This window comes from Mastigoproctus giganteus, chromosome 12 (genome assembly GCF_048544385.1).
Source record: "Mastigoproctus giganteus isolate SK-2022 chromosome 12, ASM4854438v1, whole genome shotgun sequence".
NCBI classification, from domain to species: Eukaryota; Metazoa; Arthropoda; class Arachnida; order Uropygi; family Thelyphonidae; genus Mastigoproctus; species Mastigoproctus giganteus.
In genome coordinates, this window is record NC_143586.1 from 173680755 (window position 1) to 173707933 (window position 27179).

At 37.5% G+C, this 27179-nt stretch overlaps 1 protein-coding gene across 5 annotated transcripts in view; it reads left to right on the forward strand.

The window, feature by feature from the left end:
- LOC150077602 (1-phosphatidylinositol 4,5-bisphosphate phosphodiesterase delta-4-like) overlaps positions 1-27179 on the forward strand; it is a 298832-nt gene that overhangs the window by 254740 nt on the left and 16913 nt on the right. For all 5 annotated transcript variants that reach the window (XM_090386233.1, XM_090386234.1, XM_090386232.1 and 2 more), the window contains 5 exons: positions 126-233; positions 777-870; positions 3041-3220; positions 13985-14098; positions 25348-25406. In XM_090386233.1, the coding sequence (XP_090242359.1) occupies positions 126-233; positions 777-870; positions 3041-3220; positions 13985-14098; positions 25348-25406 (555 nt within the window). The remainder of the gene's footprint in view (positions 1-125; positions 234-776; positions 871-3040; positions 3221-13984; positions 14099-25347; positions 25407-27179) is intronic.

Genomic DNA, 27179 nt, shown 5'->3' on the forward strand with positions numbered 1-27179 from the left:
TAATTTACACTTCTCATTGCATTTTGTGATTTTTACTGCAGAATTCAAAAGCATGAGAATTAATCAAAACATAACAGTTTATTAGAGAATAGAATTAAAAGAAAATTGATGCTATCTGTATCTAGGGTAAGAAGCAAAGAGAGGACTGTGAAGATGAGCAAGGTGATTTTGAAGAAGAGGAGGAAGAGGAGGAGGAGGAAAAATTGCCTGAAAATGAGTCCCCAGCTGTTCCTGTAAGTAAGTGTACAACAATCATTAAGTGTAGTTGTATTTGATGGATTAATCTTAAAGGTTTCCATAATTCAAGGTGATTTTATAATGTTGATGCTCACATTATAGAATACTTGTCATAATGCTTATGACAAGTATTCTATAATCACAGTTACGCTAAATTCAATTTAGTGTAACTGTGATTTAAAAAAATTTTTTTTTATTCTTTTTTCTCTTTTGAAATCCTTCAGTAATGCCAATTCAAAAGAAAGCAATTTCCAAGAAATTCTTGAATGGAAAGTGCTGAGCATGCAGATGCATTGTCAGATGTAAGCCATTTCTCCAAAACCCCTTTTCTGGTTTCATTCACCTATTTGGCAGATTCAGTTATTCTAATGATGCTATATGATTTAAAATCATATTGAATTTTGACTTTAGAATATGTAATAGATGTATAAGAGTAATTTTTTTTTTTTAATGCTTATGAGAAATATGAATAATTTTACTAAATTTCTTTATTTCTAGGAAATCATGTTTGTTACTTTATTTTTCTTTTTTCTTTTTAGCCTCCGAAATGTAAAATATCAAAGGAGCTGTCTGATCTTGTTAACTATTGCAAATCTACAAAATTTAGTTCCTTCCAGGACAGTCTTCAAAACAGTAAGTATGTTTGCAAATTCTTCATCATTAGTGCTTTGCCTTGAGCAGGTCCAGGCACACAACAGCCAATTCTCCATAACTCTATCCTCAGCTCTCCTCTTTATCTCCCCATATCTATCATCTCCTCTGAATTTATTTATCATAGATATCTCTCTCTCGCTCTCTCTCAGCTTTTGCGAGGCCAAGCGAGTGATCATTGCGATATTTCCAAAGTGATTTGAAAGTGCTTTTTTCTAAGCGAAAAATTATAAAGATTAAAACCCTTCCTTTATAACGTTATTTAATTTTGGCTTTTTCTAAATAAAGTAAGCTTTGTACCAAGAAAGGAAAGATACCTTTCTTTTGTGTGTGTGTGTGTGTGTGTGTGTGTGTGTTTGTGTGTGTGTGTGTGTGTGTGTGTGTAACCAACTTCTCTCACACACTAACCTCTTATTGTTTGGTCGCTAGTGTCGCTCAGGAGATCTTATAGAAACTTCCAATCCTAATCATTCTAGACAGCTCCTGAAGCAAATGACCTTTGGAGGTCCTCCCATTTCTGTAACCCCACACAGAACATTAAACATCTCAAAAGGGATCATTCAGAATGGGATCTCCTTAATGTTCTTGATGAAGAAATTGCTGAAGAACTTGAGGCACAATGCATCATCAGTGCCAAAAGAATAATGACCAAACAAGATGGTGTGCTTACACCTATAAGAAACATTATTTTTACCCTCAGAACTCCAATTCTCCCGGAAACAGTTAAAGCTGGCTACCTTTCCTGTAAGATCAGACCATATATTCCAAATCCACTTAGATGCTTTAAATGCCAGAAGTATGGTCATTTTCAAACAGCATGTCAAGGTAAGGCCATTTGTCCCCTGTGTGGCTCACCAGACCACTCCCAAACTGAATGTATAGCAGAAACACCAAAGTGTTCTAACTGCCAAGATACTCACCCTGCATATTCTAGAGCTTGTGAATCATGGAAAATGGGGAAAAAAATACTGAAGTACAAGGTAGTGAAAAATATATAAATGTATCATACTAAGAAGCACGTAAACAGATATTAAACGTAATGCTTTCCAAATCATATTACAATGCAGTCAAAAACACTAGTTTTCAACACATACTTACATTACAATTCTCCCTTAATTATCTCTTGCTCAATGGGCCAGATCCATCCTGACGGATGGTGAGACACTAACAGCAACAAAGACCAAGAGTACATCAAATTCTAATATAAAGCCATCCAAGCCGCAACAAGACTACACCCCCAAATCAGGAATGCTAACAAAGGAAAAAGATGCACACCTTATGCAGAATAAACCAACTGATCAAACTATGGAAATTTATGAGAAGTCAGATAATGAAGATGCAATTCTCCTGCTACATGTTATTACATGTAGGACATTACTCATGATGGACATTACTCATCCAGTTTTTTCAAAATGAGAATAATATAAACAGGATCAAGGGGAAAACCAAACGATCAGACCAATCCATCTAACCTAAACCCAAGTAATGCAGAAAATCATTCATTGGAATTGTAGAGGCCTAAGAAGCAATCTTGATGAATTAAAATATTTAATGCACCAGCATGATCCTGCATGCATTTGTCTACAAGAAACTATCATCAAATTATACTCCACACTTCTCAGGATACACACTATATAAACGTGACAGATGTTCTGAATCTCCGGCAAGAGGAGTAGCCATTTTAGTTTGCAGTAATGTACCATCCAAATCTACGCAGCTTTGCACTACTCTGGAAGCAGTAGCCATTTGCATTGCAGTAGTCGTTTGAATAATGAACTTTACCACATGTACGTTGCTGGCTCTGGGGGCTCCTTGTACTCCATTCCTTCACAGGCTTTCATTCAGTAATTGTGGAGTTTTCAGAAGTCTGTAAAATTTTTATGGAGATATAAGCTTTTGAATGAATGGTTTTATGCTCCACCATAAGTACTTTCATTTAGTCAAAATTTCAATAAATGTAAATGCTTACAGAATTCTGTATAAAGATATTTCAATTTTGCATGTATTCATCTGATGGATGAATTTTTTGTCAAGAGGTGCATAATTTTTGATTATCTATTTTAAACCTTTTTCATTTATTATAAATTTATTGTCTTATATAATTCTTGGTGTCACAATGTCAGACAATGATTTTTAATTTTCTGTATTTTAGGAAAATTTTATGAACTGGCATCATTTTCTGAAACAAAGGCAGATGTGTATATTAAATATAATGGAAAAGATCTTGTTGAATATAACACAAGTAAATTATCCAGGATTTATCCTAAAGGAATACGTACTGACTCAAGCAACTATAACCCTATACCATACTGGAATGTTGGATGCCAGATGGGTGAGTACATAGTGTTTGTATTGTAATGGCTAATTGATGCAAAGAGATTGTTTTTGCATCTGCCAAAAAAAAAAAATAAATAAAATCTTTACACTTGTATCTTCCCATCATCAAAATATACATGTGCACTTCTAATGGCTTTGTAACAATAACACATTTGTGCCATTGTTACAAAGGTTATTGATATCATCAGGAAAGAAAGCTTGAAGGCTACCATCGTGAAACATATTAGTAACCTGAATTCATCATGAAAGAAGGCTTAAAGGAATTTGAAGACTGCTATCGTGAAACATATCAATAACCTATCTTCATGAAACATACCATATTCTCTTAAAGAAAATATTTTTTAAGGAGCTTTTAAGGAAATATTTTTAATGCCCTTAGCCTTCTTAGTTAAGAGTACTAAGAGCTGGGAAAGTTTGATATATAAAATAGTTATCAGTAAATGTCTTCTTGAGCAAGATCTTGATGGAATTGGTGTTATACTTGTAGGTTTGGATTGCCATCTTGTATGATAAAGTGCAGTAAGGCAACATTGTAGTTAAATGATCAAAATAATTGACCAGTCATACAACGTTTCTTGGCCTGTTTGATAGCATTTCTTCAAATAATTATAGATGTGTGATGCAATTTACCTCCAGTAACAAGCATATACCTTCACAGAAAAGATTTTTTGAATTATAGCTGATGGATTTAATCCAAATTGTGTACTTCTGAACATTTTCTGTATTATTATTTAATTGGAACTGTACAATTATAACAATGTACCCATGACAGTAGAACTACAGTGGTAAAAATGCTTTAATATAACTTCATTGTGAACTTGGTTCTTTGTTTAGAATCCTTCATGGTTTGCAATTTGATCCTGTGCAGCTAAGTTTCATTTTTACATCTTCATAAATGAGAGCTTACATATGCTCAATTTTTCCTACGTTCTATTAATATTTTGGAAATAAACAAGGAATTACCTTTTATTCAGTGCGTAGGATTTCTTCTTTCCCAAATCTCCTTATACGAATAAAATAAGAAATGATACCTAAAACAAATTTACATAATTAAAATAATTTAAAACTCATGTGTTCCTCACTATTGACACACGGACAGTCCAACACCCCAGGATCACAGTGGAGAACCCCACCCCGACCCCAGAAATATTAAACCCCCCATGCAACCTTTAGTGAAGGAAGACATTTTGTCATAAACGCAAAATTACAATACGAATAAAATGCTATTAAAATAAGATGAAAGTTCGATAAAACCATGCAATTAAAATTCCTCACTGGAATATCAATAAATTACTATTTAAAATATGAGACAAAATAATTCAGATTATTACTGTAGCAGGTTTCTTTTCTTATTTGTAAATGTAAGAGTGTAAAGAGACTTGATCAAGAGATCTCATAGAGATATTAACTCAAAGGTATTCCTCATGCCACATTAAATACCTCTAAGGTGTTATAGCAGACTGGGATGTACTAAATAATGGGTTGGAAATGTGCACAAAAATTGGATGAACAGAAGGTCATACACAGAATTTTAACCAAAAAGAAAAAGATGAACTTATACCTACAAATAACATTTACTATGAGTATCATCATCATCATCAGCCATTTTCAATCCACTGCAGGATGAAGGCCTCTCCTTTTACTATGAGTAACAGTGACTTAACTCATGTGCCATATTAGACCATATATACCAAATCTCATACAATGTTATTAGTGCCAAAAATTTGGCCATTCATGAGTTACATGTAGGAGAGATGCAATATGTCCTAACGGTGTATTTAAAGGGCCATTCACAAACAAACTCTAATGCTCAAGCATTGTATTGTGCAAATTGTAAAAGCTCTCATTCAAATATACTCAAAAATTTGCAACTTGAGGAAATTAAAGAAAATCTAAAAATACAAAATTGAATACAAAGTTACACATCAGGAGGCAAATAGTCAACTTCTAGAAATGCCAAAGTGTAATTATGTACCACTTACCCAGTAACACTAAATGGTAGCAACACAGACCAAGGTAACAATTCCCCTGAAAATGTCATTTGCTGAGCGTACAGAATCTTGGCCAACAGATTTGCAACAGTAGACATCAGATCAAATTAACAGGAACATGAACCCAATCTGATCTCATATTATCGATGTCTTAAGAATAAGACATTGATAATATAGCCAGTCAGGCCTACTCTTGAGATGTACATTGAAGACATTATGGATACAGAACAATCTATTTTTAACAAAAAAAAGGAGGAATTCAAAAGTGACTGACACAAACAAACAGCCTCTAAAACATACTAACCAATTCTCTAAATCTAAATAATGGACTGTATCTTTCAGTGGAATTGTAGACGACTAGATGACAATTGTAATTGATGCCAATATTAGCATTAGCATTAGTAGAGGCATATGATGCAAGAAAGCAAGCTTATTCAGCATCAGCCAAAAAAAAAAAAAAAAACACACACCACTCCCATTTCACCCCTCCGTTCGTTCGAAATACCTGTCCAGTTGAGCTTTAAATTTGTTTAGGCTATCAACTTCAACAACAAGTGATGGAAGTCGGTTCCACCAACCAACCACCCGCTGGCCAAAGGCAAATTTCCGCACATCTATCCGACATCCATCCTTCCTCAATTTGAATTTATGCCCTCTGAGGTGATTATTCTGAGCAAGATGAAGAATCCCATTGGCATTGAGCATGCTCAAACCATTCAAAGCCTTATACACCTCTATCAGATCACCTCGCCGGTGCCTAGTCTCCAGACTCTGTAATTTGCAAAACTTAAGCCTTTCTTCGTAAGAGCAACCCTTTGTTCCATTCACTAATCTTGTTGCCCTTCTCTGTACCCGTTCCAGCAGCTCTACATCCTTCTTGAAATGAGGCCTCCAGACCTGTATACAGTACTCAAGATGTGGCCTAACCATTGCCTTATACAAGGGAATAATCACCTCCTTATCCCTGCTAGAAAAATTCCTATATATCATTGACAAGACACCATGAGCTACTCTTGCAGCTCGTCTGCACTGCTCAGAGAACTTCATATCTGCCTGCACAATTACCCCCAGGTCCTTTTCATTCTCCACCACTGCCAGTGTAGTACCACAGAGTTGATACGTTGCTCTGGGGTTACTGTTTCCCATATGTAGTACTTTACATTTGTCAATGTTAAACTTCATTTGCCACCTCTCAGCCCATCTTTTCAACCTTTCCAGATCCTGTTGCAGCAGCATAGCGTCAGTAGTGTCCTTAACAACCCTGCCAACCTTTGTATCATCTGCAAACCTGGACATTAAACTTGATATCCCATCATCAATATCATTCATAAACACCGAAAACAACAACAGACCTAACACTGAACCCTGAGGAACTCCACTAATAACATTAGTCCACGTTGAGCAGTGTCCATTGATTACCACTCTCTGTCTTCTGCCACTCAACCATCCCCTTATCCATAGCAGCAATTTGCCTCCAATGCCACACTGCTCCAATTTGTGCAGCAGTCTTCCATGTGCAACAGTATCAAAAGCCTTTCTAAGATCCAAATATATAATATCAAAGTTATTTCCTGCATCCAGTTCTTTTGTGACTACATCATAGTATCCAATCAAATTGGTCAGGCAAGACCTGCCCTTAACAAAACCAAGCTGCGTCTGAGCTATAACTGAATTCTTGTCTAGATGATCCTGCAGTGCTTCTTTAACCAGTGCCTCCATTAATTTACCTGGAACAGAAGTTAAACTAACAGGTTTATAATTACTTGTGTCAGCCTTTGATCCTCCTTTGTGAATTGGGGTTACATTTGCACATCTCCAGTCTATGGGTACCTCCCCTGAGTCCAAAGAAGCTCTCATAATTATGGCTAGGGGTTTGCTTACTTCCTTTGCTGCCTCCTTTAATATAACTGGATAGATCCCATCCACCCCAGGTGCCTTTTTTATGTTTATCCTCAACAATCTCTCCTCCACTTTCCTCTCAGTTATTACAAAATCATCCAGCTCACTGCCAATGTTTACTTTACCTACATCATTCTCCTTCCTGAATAACTCCTCATGCGTGAATGTAGATGCAAAATACTCGTTTAGATTGTTAGCCATCTGAGCAGGATCCTCAACTGTTGAACCATCAATATCCAGTGGACCAATCTGATTCATCCCTTTCCTTCTTGAGTTTAAATATGTAAAGAACTCTTTTCTGTTTTTCTTTGCATCCTTTGCCAAGGATTTTTCGTAGTCTGCCTTTGCCTGCCTAATCTCCTTTGTGACTTGGTTACAGACCAACTTATATCTATCATAGGCTTCCATGTCACCCATTAATTTGTATGTATCCCATGCATTTTTCTTCTCTGCCACATGTCTCATTAGTTCATCTGACAACCATTTAGGCCTAAACCTTGAACAATATTTCTTAGTTGGTATGTAAAGCCTGGTAGCTTCCAAGATTAGTTCCTTGAATGCTTCCCATTTTGAGTTTGCTGTTGGTAACATCATCAGTTGGTCCCACTGTATAGAATTTAAATACTGTCTCAGACCATCATAGTCGCCTTTACGAAAACAAAAACCCTTCCCTTTACCTCTGATGGTAGTTACCTCCTTGAGTAAATCCCACTTCAACACACTGTGATCACTGCCACCTAGTGGTTCATTTATCTGCAGATTCTTAATGCATGAAGAATCACTACTGATAATCAGATCAAGAGTATTGCTCCCTCTTGTTGCCTCACGAACATGCTGATGTAGAAAACAATCATCCAATAAATCCACATAAGCCTTGCTAGTGTGCGAGTGACCAACCCACAAATTCCAGTCAGTATCTGGGAAATTAAAATCCCCCATTATAAGACTCTCTGATTTACTGGCCCACTCTATTTCCCTGTACAATATCTTATTATACTCATCAGAGTCATTAGGCCTATAGCACACTCCTACTCTCAATTTTGATTTCCCTATGCTTATGTCACACCAAACTGACTCGACACTGCCCTGTCCATTGATGTCGACTGGCTTCACTTCCTTGGACTTTGTGTTTCTTAACTAATAGCATAACCCCTCCTCCCCTCCTGTCCTGTCTATCCTTTCTATACACATTGTATTCCCCAAATTCCAGTTCCGCTTTACTTATATCTGTGTGACACCACGTCTCTGATTGACATATTGATTGACATATGAAGAATTAATCACCTATCATTGACTCTGTGTACAAGAAACCAGTTTAACTGCTGAAGTGTCTTCTTCAATAATATGCTCGCTTTAGTGATTCAACAAACACAGCCCATGGATATTTTCCATTTTAGTGGAATCCAGGATTCTTTCCAAACATATGACTATATTTCCTTTGAGGCAGTTCCAGTATGTAATGCACTCACTGTCACATTTAGTCTTGTCTCTATGCCACCAAATCACACATACTGAAGCAGACTCAGATGACCTTATTATGCAGATATCAACTCATAAAATGGAAACAGAACAATATCCCAAATCAACATATACAGCTATATTCCTCTTATGTACCACAATTCTCTGACTGTTCTCATCTGTACACTGATGGATTCAAGACTGATGCATGTTGGTGCTGCAGTCAAAGAGCATAATTTCAGTCTCTTCCAATAGTGCAGTATCTATAGTGTTGAATTGTTTGCAATGTCTCGCCCTGGATCACATTGCCAAAACTTCTCTTGTAAAAAAGTATCATTGTCACAGACTAAGTACAACTAGAAAATCATCCATCCCATCCGTACCTAAGAAAAGTTTTTTCCTGCCTATCACATCTTACAACAAAAAACCAAAGAGTTAGATTCACTTGGATTCCTGGACATTCTAGAATACTTGGCAATGAATGTGCGAATCATGCTGCAAAACATCTGTCAAATGAAAATTCTCACTTGCATAAAATTCTGCTCAATGACTTTAAAAATGTCAATCAAAAAACCTCTGAAAATATATGGATGCAGACCTGGAAATCACAAACAAACAAATTATACCAAATCAAACAGCAGCATAAATCCTGGAAATCAAGTTTTCAGTCAAACAGACATGAAGAGGTCATCCTCGCCCGGCTTTGTATTGGCCACACACATTTAACACTCTTATCTCCTAATGAAAGACTATCCTCCACAATGCTCTGTGTCTGACCACACTTAACATTGAAGCACATCATCATAGAATGTCCACGTTACCAAACTGTCCACCAATCAGCTTTCAAATCGCATGCAAATGAACCATTAAGTCTTGAACTCATTATGGGAGAAAAATCAAACGTTAGTGAACTCTTTTCATACCTCAGTTTAATAAACCTTACCAACCATATCTAATATGTCAAATCAGTAACAGCATAACATGAAATAACAAAACTTGAACATGTGCAATATAGCCGAAGCTGCTCTTGTACCATTAAACCCCAAACAACATACTGCATGGTGGAAAGGATGGGGGAGAGTTGCCCGGAACCTTATACCTTTTTCATTCAGTAGCATATGAACAGATGCAATATGGCCATAGTTGCTCTTGAATCATTAAACCTCAATCTCAACAACAATAACATCAGTATCTTAAGCCATATTGCACAAATGTGTTTTGTCTATACAAGTGTATAGTACTCTTATGTGTATTAGCATTAGCATTAGCATTAGTAGAGGCATATGATGCAAGAAAGCAAGCTTATTCAGCATCAGCCAAAAAAAAAAAAAAAAAACCACTACTCCCATTTCACCCCTCCGTTCGTTCGAAATACCTGTCCAACTGAGCCTTAAATTTATTTAGGCTATCGACTTCAACAACAAGCGATGGGAGTCTATTCCACAAACCAACTGCCCGCTGGCTAAAAGCAAATTTCCGCACATCTATCCGACATCCGTCCTTCCTCAATTTGAATTTATGCCCTCTCAGGTGATTATTCTGAGCAAGAGGAAGAATCCCATCGGCATTGAGCATGCTCAAGCCATTCAAAGCCTTATACACCTCTATCAGATCACCTCGCCGATGCCTAGTCTCCAGGCTCTGTAATTTGCAAAACTTAAGCCTATCTTCGTAAGAGCAACCCTTTGTTCCATTCACTAATCTTGTTGCCCTTCTCTGTACTCGTTCGAGCAGCTCTACATCCTTCTTGAAATGAGGCCTCCAGACCTGTATACAGTACTCAAGGTGTGGCCTGACCAATGCCTTATACAAGGGAATAATCACATCCTTATCCCTGCTAGAAAAATTCCTGTATATCATTGACAAGACACCATGAGCTACTCTTGCAGCTCGTCTGCACTGCTCAGAGAACTTCATATCTGCCTGCACAAGTACCCCCAGGTCCTTTTCATTTTCTACCACTGTCAGCGTAGTGCCACAGAGTTGATACGTTGATCTGGGGTTACTGTTTCCCATATGTAGTACTTTACATTTGTCAATGTTAAACTTCATTTGCCACCTCTCAGCCCATCTGCTCAACCTTTCCAGATCCTGTTGCAGCAGCATAGTATCAGTAGTGTCCTTAACAACCCTGCCAACCTTGGTATCGTCTGCAAACTTGGACATTAAGCCTGATACACCATCATCAATATCATTTATAAATACAGAAAACAACAATGGACCCAACACTGAACCCTGAGGAACTCCACTAATAACATTAGTCCACGTTGAGCAGTGTCCATTGATTACCACTCTCTGTCTTCTGCCACTCAACCATCCCTTTATCCATAGCAGCAATTTGCCTCCAATGCCACACTTCTCCAATTTGTGCAGCAGTCTTCCATGCGCAACAGTATCAAAAGCCTTTCTAAGATCCAAATATATAATATCAAAGTTATTCCCTGCATCCAGTTCTTTTGTGACTACATCATAGTATCCAATCAAATTGGTCAGACAAGACCTGCCCTTAACAAAACCATGCTGTGTCTGAGCTATAACTGAATTCTTGTCCAGATGATCCTGCAGTGCTTCTTTAACCAGTGCCTCCATTAATTTTCCTGGAACCGAAGTTAAACTAACAGGTCTGTAATTACTTGTGTCAGCCTTTGATCCTCCTTTGTGAATTGGGGTTACATTTGCACATCTCCAGTCCATGGGTACCTCCCCTGAGTCCAAAGAAGCTCTCATAATTATGGCTAGGGGTTTGCTTACTTCCTTTGCTGCCTCCTTTAATATAACTGGATAGATCCCATCCACCCCTGGTGCCTTTTTTATGTTTATCCTCAGCAATTTCTCCTCCACTTTCCTCTCAGTTATTAGAAAATAATCTAGCTCACTGACAATGTTTACTTCACCTACGACATTCCCCTTCCTGAATAACTCCTCATGTGTGAATGTAGATGCAAAATACTCGTTTAGATTGTTAGCCATCTGAGCAGGATCCTCAACTGTTGAACCATCAACATCCAGTGGACCAATCTGATTCATCCCTTTCCTTCTTGAGTTTAAATAGGTAAAGAACTCTTTTCTGTTTTTCTTTGCGTCCTTTGCCAAGGATTTCTCATAATCTGCCTTTGCCTGCCTAATCTCCTTTGTGACTTGGTTACAGACCAACTTATATCTATCATAGGCTTCCATGTCACCCATTAATTTGTATGTATCCCATGCATTTTTCTTCTCTGCCATATGTCTCATTAGTTCATCTGACAACCATTTAGGCCTGAACCTTGAACAATATTTCTTGGTTGGTATGTAAAGCCTGGTAGCTTCCAAGATTAGTTCCTTGAATGCTTCCCATTTTGAATTTGCTGTTGGTAACATCATCAGTTGGTCCCACCGTATAGAATTTAAATACTGTCTCAGACCATCATAGTCGCCTTTACGAAAGCAAAAACCCTTCCCTTTGCCTCTGATGGTAGTTACCTCCTTGAGTAAATCCCACTTCAGCACACTGTGATCACTGCCACCCAGTGGTTCCTTTATCTGCAGATTCCTAATGCATGAAGAATCACTACTGATAATCAGATCAAGAGTATTATTCCCTCTAGTTGCCTCCCGAACATGCTGGTGTAGAAAACAATCATCCAATAAATCCACAAAAGCCCTGCTAGTGTGTGAGTGACCAACCCACAAATTCCAGTCAATATCTGGGAAATTAAAATCCCCCATTATAAGACTCTCTGATTTACTGGCCCATTCTATTTCCCTGTACAGTATCTTATTATACTCATCATAGTCATTAGGCCTATAGCACACTCCTACTCTCAATTTTGATTTACCTATGCTTATGTCACACCAAACTGACTCGACACTGCCCTGTCCATCAATGTCGAGTGGCTTCACTTCCTTGGATTTTATGTGTTTTTTAACTAATAGCATAACCCCTCCTCCCCTCCTGTCCTGTCTATCCTTTCTATACACATTGTACTCCCCAAATTCCAGTTCTGCATTCCTTATATCTGTGTGACACCACGTCTCTGATATCCCAACAATATCTGCCTTTGATGTTTTGAGCAATACCTCAAATTCATCAAATTTATTTACTAAACTCCTAGCATTGGTGTACACGCAAGTATACCTGCACTTGTTTCTATTCTTAGCTACCCTAACACAACCCATGTGTTTACTTGTATCACAATGACTTCCAGCAGTCTCTGAAATATCCTGCATCTTGTTTTTCAGGCTTCTGCTCATTCCAATAGAAGCAGTGCAAGAATCTCTTTCACCTCTGCCAGTGGCTACTGTTAATCCATTAGTCTTTGTCTCCCCCCAAGCTAGCAGTTTTCCGACCCACCTAACACTGCCTCGATAGCATCAGCAAATATTCTTGCACCCTTTCTATTTAAGTGTATCCCATCCCTGTAGAAGCAATCTCTCCTGTTAACAAGTACATTCCAGGCTGAAAAAAATTCTACCCCTTGAGCCTTGCACAATCTTTCCAGGGCCGAATTGATCGACAAGGCTCTCATCATATACTCCCTCCTATCGTGTCTGGGCAGAATTGCAGACACTTTCAAATTTAACCCTACTTCACGGCTTTTTTTCAACAGTGACCTGTACTTGTTAAGTAATTCCGCTGGTCTCCTACTCTTAATGTCATTAGTGCCAACGTGTACAACTATATCACCTTTTGTGCCCTTAAAAGATGATATCTGCTCTACAACGTCATCAACCCTTGCCCCTGGCAGACATACCCTGGTCCTGTTCCACCTATCCTTTTTACAAAGCATGTTCCCCGTTTCCCTGACAATAGAGTCACCAACAACTACTAGTTCCTGTGGGACCAGCGCATTCTGCCTTGGGGGCTGCCTCTGTGTTTCAAGATGACCAAGTGCAAGCTCTGGCGTTGATGTGGGCAGCTGAGAGCTTGATGGGCCCCTCAATTTATTTCCTTCGAGGGCATCCACCCTGTCCTTCAAGGTCTCATATAGGCCCATAACAACGCCGAGTTGTCGCCTAATTTCCTTGCACTCCTTGCATCGTGCACACACAAAGACATCCCCCATGGCAGTATCATGTATATAGTGATTGTTTGTACTCTTAAATTATATTTAGTGCATATATTTTACTTTTTAATTATTTGAACAAAACGTGTTATTCAGAATACATAATTATGGTTTCATTTTATGAATTCAACAATATTTGAGTCTGTTCACATTGTAGTTTCCTGCCATTAAGTGCTAAAAATTTAGATAAAAGAATTTTCCTATTAATTTAGTAGTTTTCTTAATTCTATAATTTATTTTACAAATAATTAGTTTTATTTATATAAAATTCTTTTATAAGAATGAATGCATTAATAGCTTTTATTACTTATTGTCTATCTTCTAATGTTAGTGTATATATTATGAATTTTTTTTTTTTTTTTGCAGTGGCCTTGAACTATCAGACATTAGATTTGCCAATGTTTCTAAATTTAGCCAAATTTTCTCAGAATGGAAAATGTGGATATGTTTTAAAACCTTATTTTCTACGTGAAACTGCAGGTAAATATTCACAATTGTGCATTTAATATGTTCTCTTTATTTCTCTGAAATTCTTGTTTAGATGATTAATATCTCAAACATTGGTATTATGGTAATAAATGTAAGGTTTTATTATTAATTATTATTTATCAAATTATTTTATTTACATACACAGAGCACCAACTAAATAAACTGCATGGGCTTTCATTTAGTATTAATATAAGAGGCCAAAATAGTATGTGATTAGATCCACTAGAGTGTGCTCTTTCCAACGGGTGCAAGTTGAAACTTGTGCGGTCAGTAGTTCGTGATTTATGATGGAAAGAGTAATAATAGTTTTGTGCAAGTCGTCAGAAAGTTAAAAATGGAGCAAAGAGCAGTTATCAAATTTTATTCAAATTTGCCATGGAAACTTTTGATGATTTAAAAAAAAAAGTTTATGATGAAGAGTGTTTGAATGGTTTTCTCGTTTTCGTAAAGGATGCGAGTCATTAGAGGATAATCCCTGACCTGGCCGACTGATCTCTGTTCGGTCGGCCAGGAATTCATCAAGCAATTTTTGGCAAAAATATTGATTCCAGCCATCGAACACCTCCATATTTCCCAGATATGGCTTCTGCAGTTTAATATTTAATTCCCAAAAATCAAATCAGCTATGAATAATATGGGACAATAGAGGATTTCCAGACTGCAGTGACCAACCAGCTGAAAGCGGTACCAGAAGAGGAGTTCCAGAAGTGTTTTTAAAACTTGTATAAAAGATGTAAACGGTGTGTACACATCGGAGGTGATTACTTTGTCATTAGTGTTATTCTTTTTTTTGTAGTAGCCTTCATCTCGTTATTTAATTGGCACACTGTGTGTGTGTGTGTGTGTGTGTGTGTGTGTGTGTGTGTGTGTGTGTGTGTATATATATTTATTATTATTATTATTATTATTATTATTTATTTTTTTTTTTTTATGCGAACCCCAAACACGAGAGGTATTAGAACCTATAGTACTTAGTACCGTGCTTGGGTTGGAGGTTGAGAAGATGAAAGAAGATATTTGTTGACATTTGGACTTGAACTTCTGATTTTGTAATTTTCAGGAAATACATATGAAGGAAGGTTGTTCTAGAAAATGGCAGTTGAATGAATAAATGAGGAAGATGAAAAGTTGGTTCTGTGGATTTGAAGTTGGACAGTAAATGGATGTTGGCTGGTGGCGGCACGTGTTCGGACTATTTTGAAAGAGAGAGTGGGAATTATAGAAGCCAATTCAGAAGAACGGTGCCCATGGAAATATCTGTAGAAGAGGCATGCAGCAGAAACAGTACGTCTATGAGAAAGCGAGTGGAGAGACTCTGTTAGAGATGAATCATTAATTAACCCAACTGCCCTCTTCTGAATGGAATCAAGAAGCCTGAGAGAGGTTTTGGGGGCACCACCCCAGATGTGGGAACAATATTCCATGGCAGGGTGGATTTGCGATTTATATAGAAGGAACAGCTGTTTGGAAGAAAAGTAACGCCGAGAGCGAAAAAAAGTTTTTTAGATGCAGAAGAAGCAATATTTGTAATGTGCTTGTGCCAAGAGAGATTAGAAGCCAGGGTAATCCCCAAAAGAGATATATCATTTTGCCTAGAAATCGGAGTGTCACTAAAGATGAGCAGAAGAATCCTTTTTGTGAAGATAAGACAAGACTGAGTTTTAGAATGGTTGAAATCAACTAAGTTGTCTTTGCCCCACTGGAGAATTACCTGAAGATCGGCATTTAAGGAATTGGTAGCAGATTTTCGAGAAGTTGAAGCTGATTGAGCAGGACAAGGTTTCTCAAAATGGAAAGTGGAATGCAATTTGCTCTTGTCGGCAAAACTATGGATAGGATTTCCAGTCAATTGAAGAAGGTCATTAATATACAAGAGGAAAAGAGTGGGGGAAAGAACTGAACCTTGGGGGACACTGGTATTAGTGGAGAAGTTAGAAGACAGAGCCATCTACCATCACCCTCAGTGAGCGATCAGAGAGAAAACTGGATAACCAATTACTAAAAATAGTTGGCAAACCATAAGATGGAAGCTTGTTTAGAAGACCTTTATGCCAAACACGATCAAAAGCCTTTGAGATGTCAAGAGCAACTATTTGTGTTTCACCAAACCTTTCCATTGAATTAGTCCATAAATGGGTAACATAAGCCAGAATATCACCGGTGGATTGACACTGATTGAATCCATACTGGCGATCGTTGATCAGACAGGTTTCTAGGTAGTTTAAGAGTTGGCAGTTAATTGATTTCTCCATTACTTTAGAAAGAGTAGAAGTAATTGCAATGGGACAATAATTGGATGGGAGGGATTTGTCCCCCCTTTTTAGGAACTGGCTGGATATGAGCAAATTTCCAAGCAGAAGGAAAAACACCTTTGGAATAAGAAAGTGAAAAAAGGCAGCAAAGAATAGGATTAAGTTCAGGAGCACAGGTTTTGAGAACAAGTGGAGAAATACCATCACGACCTGGAGCTTTCTTAGCATCAAGATTCATCAAAATCCTTCTGATATCCTTTTGACGGAAGACCACAGGAGGCATTGAATGGAGCATGTTGGGAATGGTGGGAGGTGTTTTACCAAGATCATTAATACATGAGCTGGAAGAAAAATGGGATGCTAGCAGGTCAGCTTTATCCTTGGCTGATGTGACAACAGAACCATCTGGTTTCGACAGAGGTGGGAGCAGAGATGTGCAAAATTTGCAGCCAATAGCTTTGGCAAGAGACCAGAATGCCCGGCTACCATTAGGGCAAGAAGCAAGTTTTCTATTCTTAGCCTGTTCTAACTCTAGTTTGGACTGATTAATAACTGCTTTACAATTGTTGCAAGCTTTGGTGTAGGCAGAAAATGAAACTGAAGAATTAGAAACAAGCCAATTACGATATGCTACATTCTTCTCTTGAACAGCCTTAGTACATTTATTGGAAAACCAAGGTTTAGATAAAGGACGAGATTTTAAAGTTTAGTGTGGGATAAAGGATTCCATTCCTGCAAGAATAATTTCACTGACAATATCTGAGCACACGTTGACATCAGACGTTTTGAAACAGTAATCCGACCAAGGAAAAGAAAAGAAGTCTCGCAGGTCATCCCATTTTGCATTCTTGTAATGCCAAACAGCACGAGGTTGGGAATAGCCATGAGATAAAGGTTCCATTGGAGAAGAGACAAACCAAGTTGTGATCTGAAGTGCCTAAAGGACCTCTCACTTTGACAGTGTAGTTAGAAGGGTTGTTTGGGAGAAAAAGATCAAGCGTATTGGCTGTATGATTAGGATTGTCTGGTATTCTTGTTAGTAAATGAACAATCTGTGCTGGTCATTAGTAATTGCAAAAGCCTCAGAATCTCGACCTGCTGGGTTGGTGTGACTAGAAAACGGAAGCCAGCTGGAGTTGTGAACATTAAAATCACCAAGGAAAATTACCTCATTGTTAGGAAAGTTGGACTGGAGAAAGTCAAGTTGCAAAGAGGAAGTCAAAGAGCTCCAAGTGACTAGTGGAGGTGGGAGAATGGTAGAGACAACTGATGAATTTGACACAACGAAGTAGAGATTAAGCCAGAGAAGATCAAAGAGAGGAGATTCCAAATTGCAAAGTCTCTGACAGGGAATATCAGAACGGACATATGCACAAGTACTACCTTTGAGGCGAAAGGAATCATACAGCGAATAATTTAGGCATCTGAGATGAGCAGTAGTTGAATCAACCGATAACTGAGATTCTGTCAGAAAAAGTACATGGGGTTTGGCAGACTGCAAGTGGAAATGGACATCGTTGAGATTAGAATTGAGACCATGTATATTTCTGAAATGAATTAGGAAGTGCTTGGGAGGTTTAGATCTTTTCGCAGATAAGCTTGCTGTATTAGTTTGACAATTCATGGTGTATTCAATAGTAAGAAAAAGTGGGTGGGACATGCTGTATGAACTAATGAAATTTTTGGGTATGGTGTACACGTGGTAAGAATATACCCAGATCCTTGACATAACGTGGCCTCGACAATTCTCCCCGCATACACACACTACTCGGACTCTCTCCAGTCACTATCTGGCAGAGTAGAGGTACAAGATTATACACTAGCTGATCCGGAAGCCTCCTAGAGAGTTACCAATAGGTTCGGTCCGGTGTACTAACTAGTGGCCGGCCTGCGAACATCGTTTTAGATCTGTACGCTCGAAATGTAAGGAATATTGGATCTCGCCAATATTCCTCATAACGTTCATCATAACCTCAAAAGTCATCAATCATATTGCATGATGGAAGAGATAGGGAAGGGTTGGCTGGAACTTAGCTCTAGAGACTAAACATGGGTTCCACCACTTCAAGCCTCCAATAAGCAAAGTGGTGGTATTACACTGGTTGAGTCATCTACCACCTAGTACTGCCTGGTAACATAGAGGGGTGGCATTCCTCCATGTGGTGTGGGCGCCACACCTCGACCCCTGCTTACGTTGGTTCACACCTGGGTGGTCACCCACCATGTACTTGTGCATGGAGGTTATATCCAGGATTACTAACAGTCCCACCATCGTGAAGGTGCAAGCAGAGGATTTATTTGGCTGTCACAGACCATCCGGACTTCGCCGAAATTGGGTCCACTTGACTTGAGTGTCACCCGAATATCAGTTCCATCAGCGTTTGACTCCCAGGTAGTAAGTACAGCTTGTCTGGCATATCTGAGAGAATGTCTGTGACAACCTCAAGGACCATATTTTATTTATATATATATATATATATATATATATATATATAATATTTGATTATAGTCTAAGTAAATAAGGGGCCGACCGGGCTAGCCGAGTGGGTAAAGTACCTCCCCGGCAACCCAAAGGTCGCGGGTTCGATTCCCGCCTCGGGCTTGGATCAAAGTACTGCAAAAAAAACCTTGGGAGGTGCAATATGGCCACAGAAGCCGATGCGCCAACAACTACCAAATCAAAAAAAAAAAAAAAAAAGTAAATAAGGTACATGCTGTTTAATGGTATATTATGTTAGAATTTTTTTATGTGGTGTCCGAAAATATAATAATGATACTATATAAAGAAATATGTATACCAGCTGGTTGCCCATTAAAAAATATATATACCTGTATATCAAGGCACCAAAACTCTATAATAGCCGATACCAGCCCCCATAGGCCAAACCTAGTAAAGAAAAATCATAAGTAAAATAAGGTAATAATAATATAACACAATGGATGTAATATAACAACGGATGTAATGCTCTATCTACAATAGATAGTATTAATCCGATCTGGACAATATTTTGCTTAAGATATTTATTAATTGCTCATATTATAGATAGATATATACAGTAAACCCCTGCTATTTGCGGTATCGCGGTCGCTGATTTAATATAATATAAAATGAAACCTAAAAAAATGTGAATTTTAAAGCGCCGTGAACATTTTCCGCCATAAAAAAACATGGGCGTGGCTAAAATTATCTTTCCCGGTAAAAAGAGCGCTCAGTGGGTGGGGGAGAGGTGACAAAATCGCAAGCATGGATGTTTCTCGCTATTCCTTGTTCAGTATGTGTTATGCGCTTAAACACACTATTCCTTGTTCAGTATGTGTTATGCGCTTGTCGTGGAAGGTTTCGTCGTTTGCTTTTAATTTATATGCTTATAAATTGAATAAATTTATCAATTTATAAATTGATATGATTACAAAAGTGATAAATCTACCATTTTACAGTGTAAAACAGACTTTTTCGAGTGTTTTAACAGAAGAAAGTGACTTTATTGTGGACAAGTTCTTTCTAACCCGTACAAAAATATGGGTACGAATAACAAGGGAAATGTGAAAAGATCAAAGAAGGTGATAACATTAGTGAATAAAATTGGGTTATTAGATAAAATTTCTAATGGTGAAAGTGTCTCCTCAGTGGCAAAACATTATAAAATCAATGAGTCAACGGCACGATCAATCAAGAAATCGGAAGAAAAAATCCGCCGTGGTGTCCGTGAAAATGCGCTAATTGCTTCAAAAATTTGCTCTGTAACTCATGATGTTAAATTAGAAAAAATGGAAAAACCTTTAAATCTGTGGATAGAAGACCGAACTCAAAATAAAATTCCGTTAAGTTCACTCACTCATCATTCGTGAAAAGGCAAAACTCCTTTATCAACACTTTAGCGAAATTGGTGATAGCACTGGCGGGATAAGTGTTTTAGTTAGCAAAGGCACTGGTTTGAAAGATTTGTTTGAAATTTCTAATAAATATTACATTTAATATTAAATTGTTTCTTATTTTCATTTCGATGCCATATGCTTGCATTTCACTATGTACTGTCTATGTACATAGTCATATTATGAAAGTACATATAATACATACATGGACAAAATTTTAGACTAGTTTTTCTTATATATTTCATACTTTGGAATGGAACCCCTTTATTACTATGGGAGCCATAACTCAGTATTCGCGTTTTCGGTATTCGCGGCATTTCTCAGGAACGTAACCCCTGCGAATAGCGGGGGTTTACTGTATATTATTTTTTTTTTATTTATTTATTTTTTTTAACTCCTGCAATCTCAGGACTGGTAAAATTTAAGTTAAATTATGTTGGCAAGTTTTGGGGTAGAATTTTTCTCAGCCTGGTCTGTGCTTGTTAACAGGAGAGACTGCTTTTACAGGGATGAGATACTTTTAAATAGAAAGGTTGCAAGAATATTTGCTGATGCTACCAAGGCAGTGTTAGGTGGGTCAGAAAACTGCTAGTTGGGGGATACATGGACTAATAGATTAAGAGTAGCCTCTGGCAGAGGTGAAAGTGATTCTTTTATTGCTTCTATTGGAAAGAGCAGCAGCCTGGAAAACAAGGTGCCAGGGATTTCAGAGACTGCTGGGAGTCATTGTGGAACAAGTAAATACATGGGTTGTTATTATTATTAGCTATATGGTGCAAGGAAGCCTGAGGCTTATGCTGCACAAGCCAAAAAAAAAAAAAAATTCGAGAGAGAGAGAGAGAGAGAGAGAGAGACCCTGGGTGTCAAGCCCATACTCACCAGATGTGCGCCCCCGGGGCAGTTGTGTTAGGTTAGCTAAGGATAAGAAGAGGTGCATGTATACTTGAGTATACACTAATGCTAGGAGTATAGTAAATGAATTTGAAGTGCTGGTCAAGATGTCAAAGGTGGATATCATTGGGATATCAGAGATGGTGTCACACAGATATAAGGAATGCAGAATTGCAATTTGGTGAGTACAATGTACAGGAAGGATAGGAGGAGTTATGCTATTAGTTAAGTAAAATTAAATGCAACAAGGCATCATATTTTTAAGAGTATAATAATCTATATAATATTGGTGTAAAGACATAGACAACACCTAAACAAAAAACTACATTAGTAGTTTGAAGGGCATCATTTTTATCTGTGTCTCATATTGTGCTCTTCCTTCACAATGAGATGCTATGTATTGCACTACCTCGAATAAGTAACGCTTCACTAAAAGAGAAGACTATCCTTACTTATTCTCAGTGGGCACCACCACCCACTTATTTGAGGTACTGCAATACATGGCAACTTGTTGTGAAGAAAGAACACAGTATGAGATTACAGATAAAATGATGCCCTTCAAACTACTAATGTAGTTTTGTTTAAGAGTTGTCTATGGTGTGTTTACACCAATATTATATAGGCTATTAGTTAAGAAACACATAAAATCCAAGACAGTACAGCCAGTCGACATGGGTGGACAGAGCAGTGTTGAGTTAAATTAGTGTGACATCAGCACTGGGAAAGCAAAATTGAGAGTAGGAGTGTGCTATATGCCTAATGACTCTGAAGAGTATAATGAACAGCTGTACAGAGATAGTGGGCCAGTAAATCAGATTGGCTTATAATGGGGAAATTAATTTCATAAATATTGACTGGAACTTGTGGGTTGGTCATTCGCATGCTAGCAAGGCTTTTGTGGATTTATTGGATGATTGTTTTCTACAGCAGCATGTTCGGGAGGCAACCAAAGGGAGTAATACTTTTGATCTAATTATCTATAGCGAGTCTTCATGCATTAAGAATCTTCAGATTAAGGAACCACTAGGTGGCAGTGATCAGTGTGCTGATGTGGGATTTACTCAAAGAGGCAACTACCATCAGGTGTAAAGCGAAGGGTTTTTGCTTTCGTAAAAGTGTTTACGTAGGTCTGAGACTTACTGTCTCAGACCTACGTAAACATTCAAACGGTTAATCTTGGAAGCTACTAGGCTTTTCATACCAACTAAGAAATATTGTTCAAGGTTTAGGCCTAAATGAATGTCAGATGAACTAATGAGACATATGGCAGAGAAGAAAAATGCATGGGATACATATGAATTAACAGGTGACACGAAGACAATGGAAGATATAAGCTGGTCTCTAATCAAGTCACAAAGGTGGTTAGGCTGGCAAAGGAAGATTAAGAAATCTTTGGCAAAGGATGCAAAGAAAAACAGTATAGAGTTCTTTACTTATGTAAACTCTAGAAGGAAAGAAATGAATCAGATTGGTCCACTTGATATCGATGGTTCAACTGTTGATGATCCTGTTTAGGTAGCTAACAAACTGAATGAGTATTTTGCATCCACATTTATTCAGGAAGGGGAATACCAGAGGTGTATTAAACTATGGTAGTGAGTTATTAATAACTGGGAACCAAGTGGAGGAGAAATTGTTAAAATTATACATAAAAAGGGCACCTTGGGGGATGGGATCTATTCAGTTATATTTAAGGAGGCAGCAAAGGAATTAAGCAAATCCTTAGCCATAATTATGAAAGCTTCCTTGGACTCAGGGGAGGTGCCCATGGACTGGAGAAGTGCAAATGTGACCCCAATTCACAAAGGAGGATCAAAGAGCAACACAAGTAGTTGCAGACCTGTTTAACTTCTTTTCCAGGGATATTAATGGAGACACTGGTTAAAGCAGCACTGCAGGATCATCTAGAAAACACTTTGGTTATAGTTCAGACACAGCATGGGTTATTAAGGGGAAGTCTTCTCTGACCAATTTGATTGGATACTATGATGTGGTCACAAAGCAACTAGATGCAAAAAATAATTTTGATATCATATACTTGGATTTCAGAAAAGCTTTTGATACTGTTGTGCATAGAAGACTACTGTACAAATTGGAGCAGTATGGTACTAAGGGCAAAATGCTGCTATGGATAAAGGTTGAGTGACAGAAGACAGTCTTAATCAATGGAAGCTGCTCTTTTTGGAATAATGTTATTAGTGGAGTCCCCCAGAGTTCAGTGTTGGGTCCATTGTTGTTTTCTGTATTTATTAATGATATTCATAAAGGTATATCAGGCTTAATGTCTAAGATTGTAGACAATATTAAGGTTGGCAGGGTTGTTAATGACAGTATGCTACTGCAAGAGGATCTAGAAACGTTGAGCAGATGGGCTGAGAGGTGGCAACTGAAGTTTAACATTGACAAATGTAAAGTACTGCATATGGGTAGCAGTAACCCCAGGGAACTGTACCAACTGTGTGATATTCCACTCAGGGTAGTGGGGAATGAAAGAGACCTGGGGGTAATTGTGCAGTCAGATATGAAGTTTTATGAGCAGTGCTGACAGGCTGCTAGAGTAGATTATGGGGTATTGTCAGTGATATATACTGGAATTTTTTAGTATGCATAAGGAGGTGATTATCCCCTTGTATAAGGCAATGGTCAGGCCACATCTTGATTACTGTATACAGGTCTGAATTCCTCATTTTAGGAAAAATGTTGAGCTACTGGAACAAGTACAGAGAAGGACAACAAGATTAGTAAATGGAACAAAGGGTTGCTCTTACAATGAAAGGCTTTAGGTTTGCAAATTACAGTGTCTGATGACTAGGCACCAGTGAGGTGATCTGATTGAGGTGTATAAGGCCTTGAATGTTTGAGCCAGCTTAATGCTGATGGGAATCTTCCTGTTGCCCAGATTAATCACTTGAGGGGACATAAATTCAAATCGAGGAAGGACAGTTGTAGAATAGCTGTGCAGAAATTTGCCATTAGCCAGTGTGTGGTTGATTTCTGGAACAAACTTCCATCTGTCATTGTAGAAGTTGACAGCTTAAATAAATTCAAGGCATAACTAGACAAACATTTGGAGTGAATGGATGGGTGAAATTGGGAATTTTTTTTTTTTTTTTTTTTTTTTGGCTGATGTTGTATAAGCTTTGCTTTCTTGCATCATATGTCTCTGCTAATACTACCATTTGGAACTGCACCCTTTTAATTTCAAATACTACGGTGATCTGTATTATGCAACAAAGTTTTATTATGAAAGAATATTGCAGAATGGAAATTCTGTAGATAAAGTGCAGATAAACTTTTGTGAAGAATTTTGTTTGGTTTGTGTTTAGTTGAGTTAAGTAGTTTGGAGAAATGGGTTAATTTTAACAGTGGATGGACAGAAGGATATGCTGGGTGAATATGAATAATTCACTTATACTTGACATAAGGAATTAGGATAGACAAACATTATTGAAGAAAAGCTTTTGCTATCTCACAAAACATGAATATGACTTAAGTATACACAGTGAGAAATATGTGATGTTCTGACTTATCAGCATACATTTATTTTAATCTTCAATTGAAATCGAGATATATTTAGTGTTTTCAACAAGATTTCCAATTACCTTGGGAATCAGCCTCACATTTTAAAACACAGTTTTGTTTCCCAGTGAAACCCATTTTCATTTAGCTGGTTTTGAACAAACAAAATTAAATTCTTATTATCAGGATACCATTATTGACAGTTCTGTTCTCTTTCAAGGAAGCCAATGCTATGACAAACCCCACACAATAGTGTGTGGTGGGTGTCCTTTCTAGCAGTGACTCCTTTGACTCCTTTTTTCATTGAAGTACAGAATTTACTTCCAAAATTTACTTGTTCAATTCCTTCAATGTTCTATCAAAAGATATGTCTTCTGTTTACAGGATTATTCTTGTAGTGTAATACACCTCATAGCCATGACATTTGATAATTTCTATTATTGAAGTTTGACTGGTGTAATCTTCTTTTAAGCTATGACTAGTACATATTTTATATATTTGAAAACTGTGTTGTGACTATATAAATATGTGGTACTGTAGTTAATTTCTAAATAATAAAGTTAATAGATTTATGCCAGACATAAATTTTTATGCCTGGAAGCTGCATTGCTGCATAATTTTACACTTAACAGTGCTATTTATATACATAATGAATAGTATTTAATAATTGGATTTTTTAAAGTAGTTTTTTTTTTGTTCTTTTAGGCAGTTATGATCCAACAGTAAGACCAGACCCAGTGCATAAAAAAAATCTCCTGATCAAAGTAAGTCTTGTTTTTGAAAAAAAAAGTGACAAATATGTTATTAATAAAACTGTATTTACATCTAGTTACTTGTAACAGTAATTTAATTTTCATTATTTTAAAAAATCAATTTGGTTGGAATGTCAGTCAGATAGCACTGTTATCAGTGCATGAGCTTACTAATATACATTTATCAATACAAAATTTGTGTTTCATGACTTAGTATATAAGTTCCAACAGAGTTCCAAGGGTATAAAAAATACAACAGACAATATATACATGAAGGGGCATATTTTTAAATTGAAAAATGATGGTTGCAGGATAGAATATGTGAAAGTTTGCTTTTGGCCAGTTGGTAATTAATTGTTGGAACAGAACAAACTTCCATTATTATTGTGGAAATGGATAGTTTGAATTAATTTAAGGAAGGACTAGACTAATTATTACAGGGATTAGACAAGATGACGTGGGAAGTGTTTTTTTTTTTTTTTTTTTTTCAGACTGATGCTATATAAGCTTGCTTTCTTGTATCATTTGCAACTACTAATAACTCCTGATCAAATTAGTGCATAAATTAAAATTTGGAAAGATGTTGCAGTACAGAAGTTTGCCTTCAGCTAGCAGGTTGTTGATTGTTGGAACAAATTTGCATCTGTTGTTGTGGAAATGGATGACTTGAATAAATTCAAGGAAATGTTAGAAAAATTATGGAAAAGATGGACAGGTGATGTGGGAGCCTTTTTTTTGCTGATGCTTTATAAGCTTACTTTCTTGCATGGTTTTATGTTTATAATAATCTCATTATGCACTCTCTCCTGTCATGTCTAGGAGTCATCTTTTTCTTAACATTGCTCTGTACTTGTTAAGTAGATCCTCAGATCTCCTACTCTTAATATCATTAGTGCCAACGTGTATAACAGTGTCACCTTTTGTGCCCTTAAAAGATGATACTCTACAATATCTAGCCCCTGATCCTATTCCACCTGTCCATTTCGCACAATATATTTCTCACTTCCCTGACAATCTAGTCCCCAATTTTGCTACTTTCTGTAAGACCAGGGAACTCTTCTGTGTAGGATGTCTTTTTGTTGTCTGATGTTGGAGCATGGGCTCAAGCATTGGGGTGGGTGGCTGTGCTTGATGGTCCTTGTCTTTTAATCCTTCAAAGGCTTCAAGCCCTCATATGATCTCATAAGAATGCAGAGATTATACTTAATCTTCCCTCTCACACACAAAAGCATCCCCGACTAAGGTAAAGAAAGCCCACACACGAGAAGCATGCAAAAGTTCAATGAAATTTACCGGTAAAATTACTTTGCTGTAATGGCATTTGTATTGTTGTTGTACTCGGTACTCAAAGTGTGACCTGGATAATCACCTCCTTATCCCTAAAAGCAAAATTCCTATATATTGTTGACAAGATTCCATGGCCTGCTCAGGCAGCCTGTCTGCATTGCTCAAAGAATTTCTTATCTGACTGCACAATTACCCCCAGTTCTTTTTCATTCTCTACTTCCCTGGTTGTAATACCACATAGTTGGTACGTTTCTCTTGGGTTGCTCCTGCCCATATGCAGTACTTTGTATTTGTCAATGTTAAACTTCAGTTGACACTTCTCAGCCTGTCTGCCTAACTTTTCTAGATCCTGTTGCAGTAGCACACTGCCTCTACTGTCATTAACAACCCTACCAACCTTTGTATTGTCTGCAAACTTGGATGTTAAGGCTGATATACCTTCATTGATAAATACACAAAACATCAATGGGCCCAGCACTGAACCCTGGAGGACTTCAC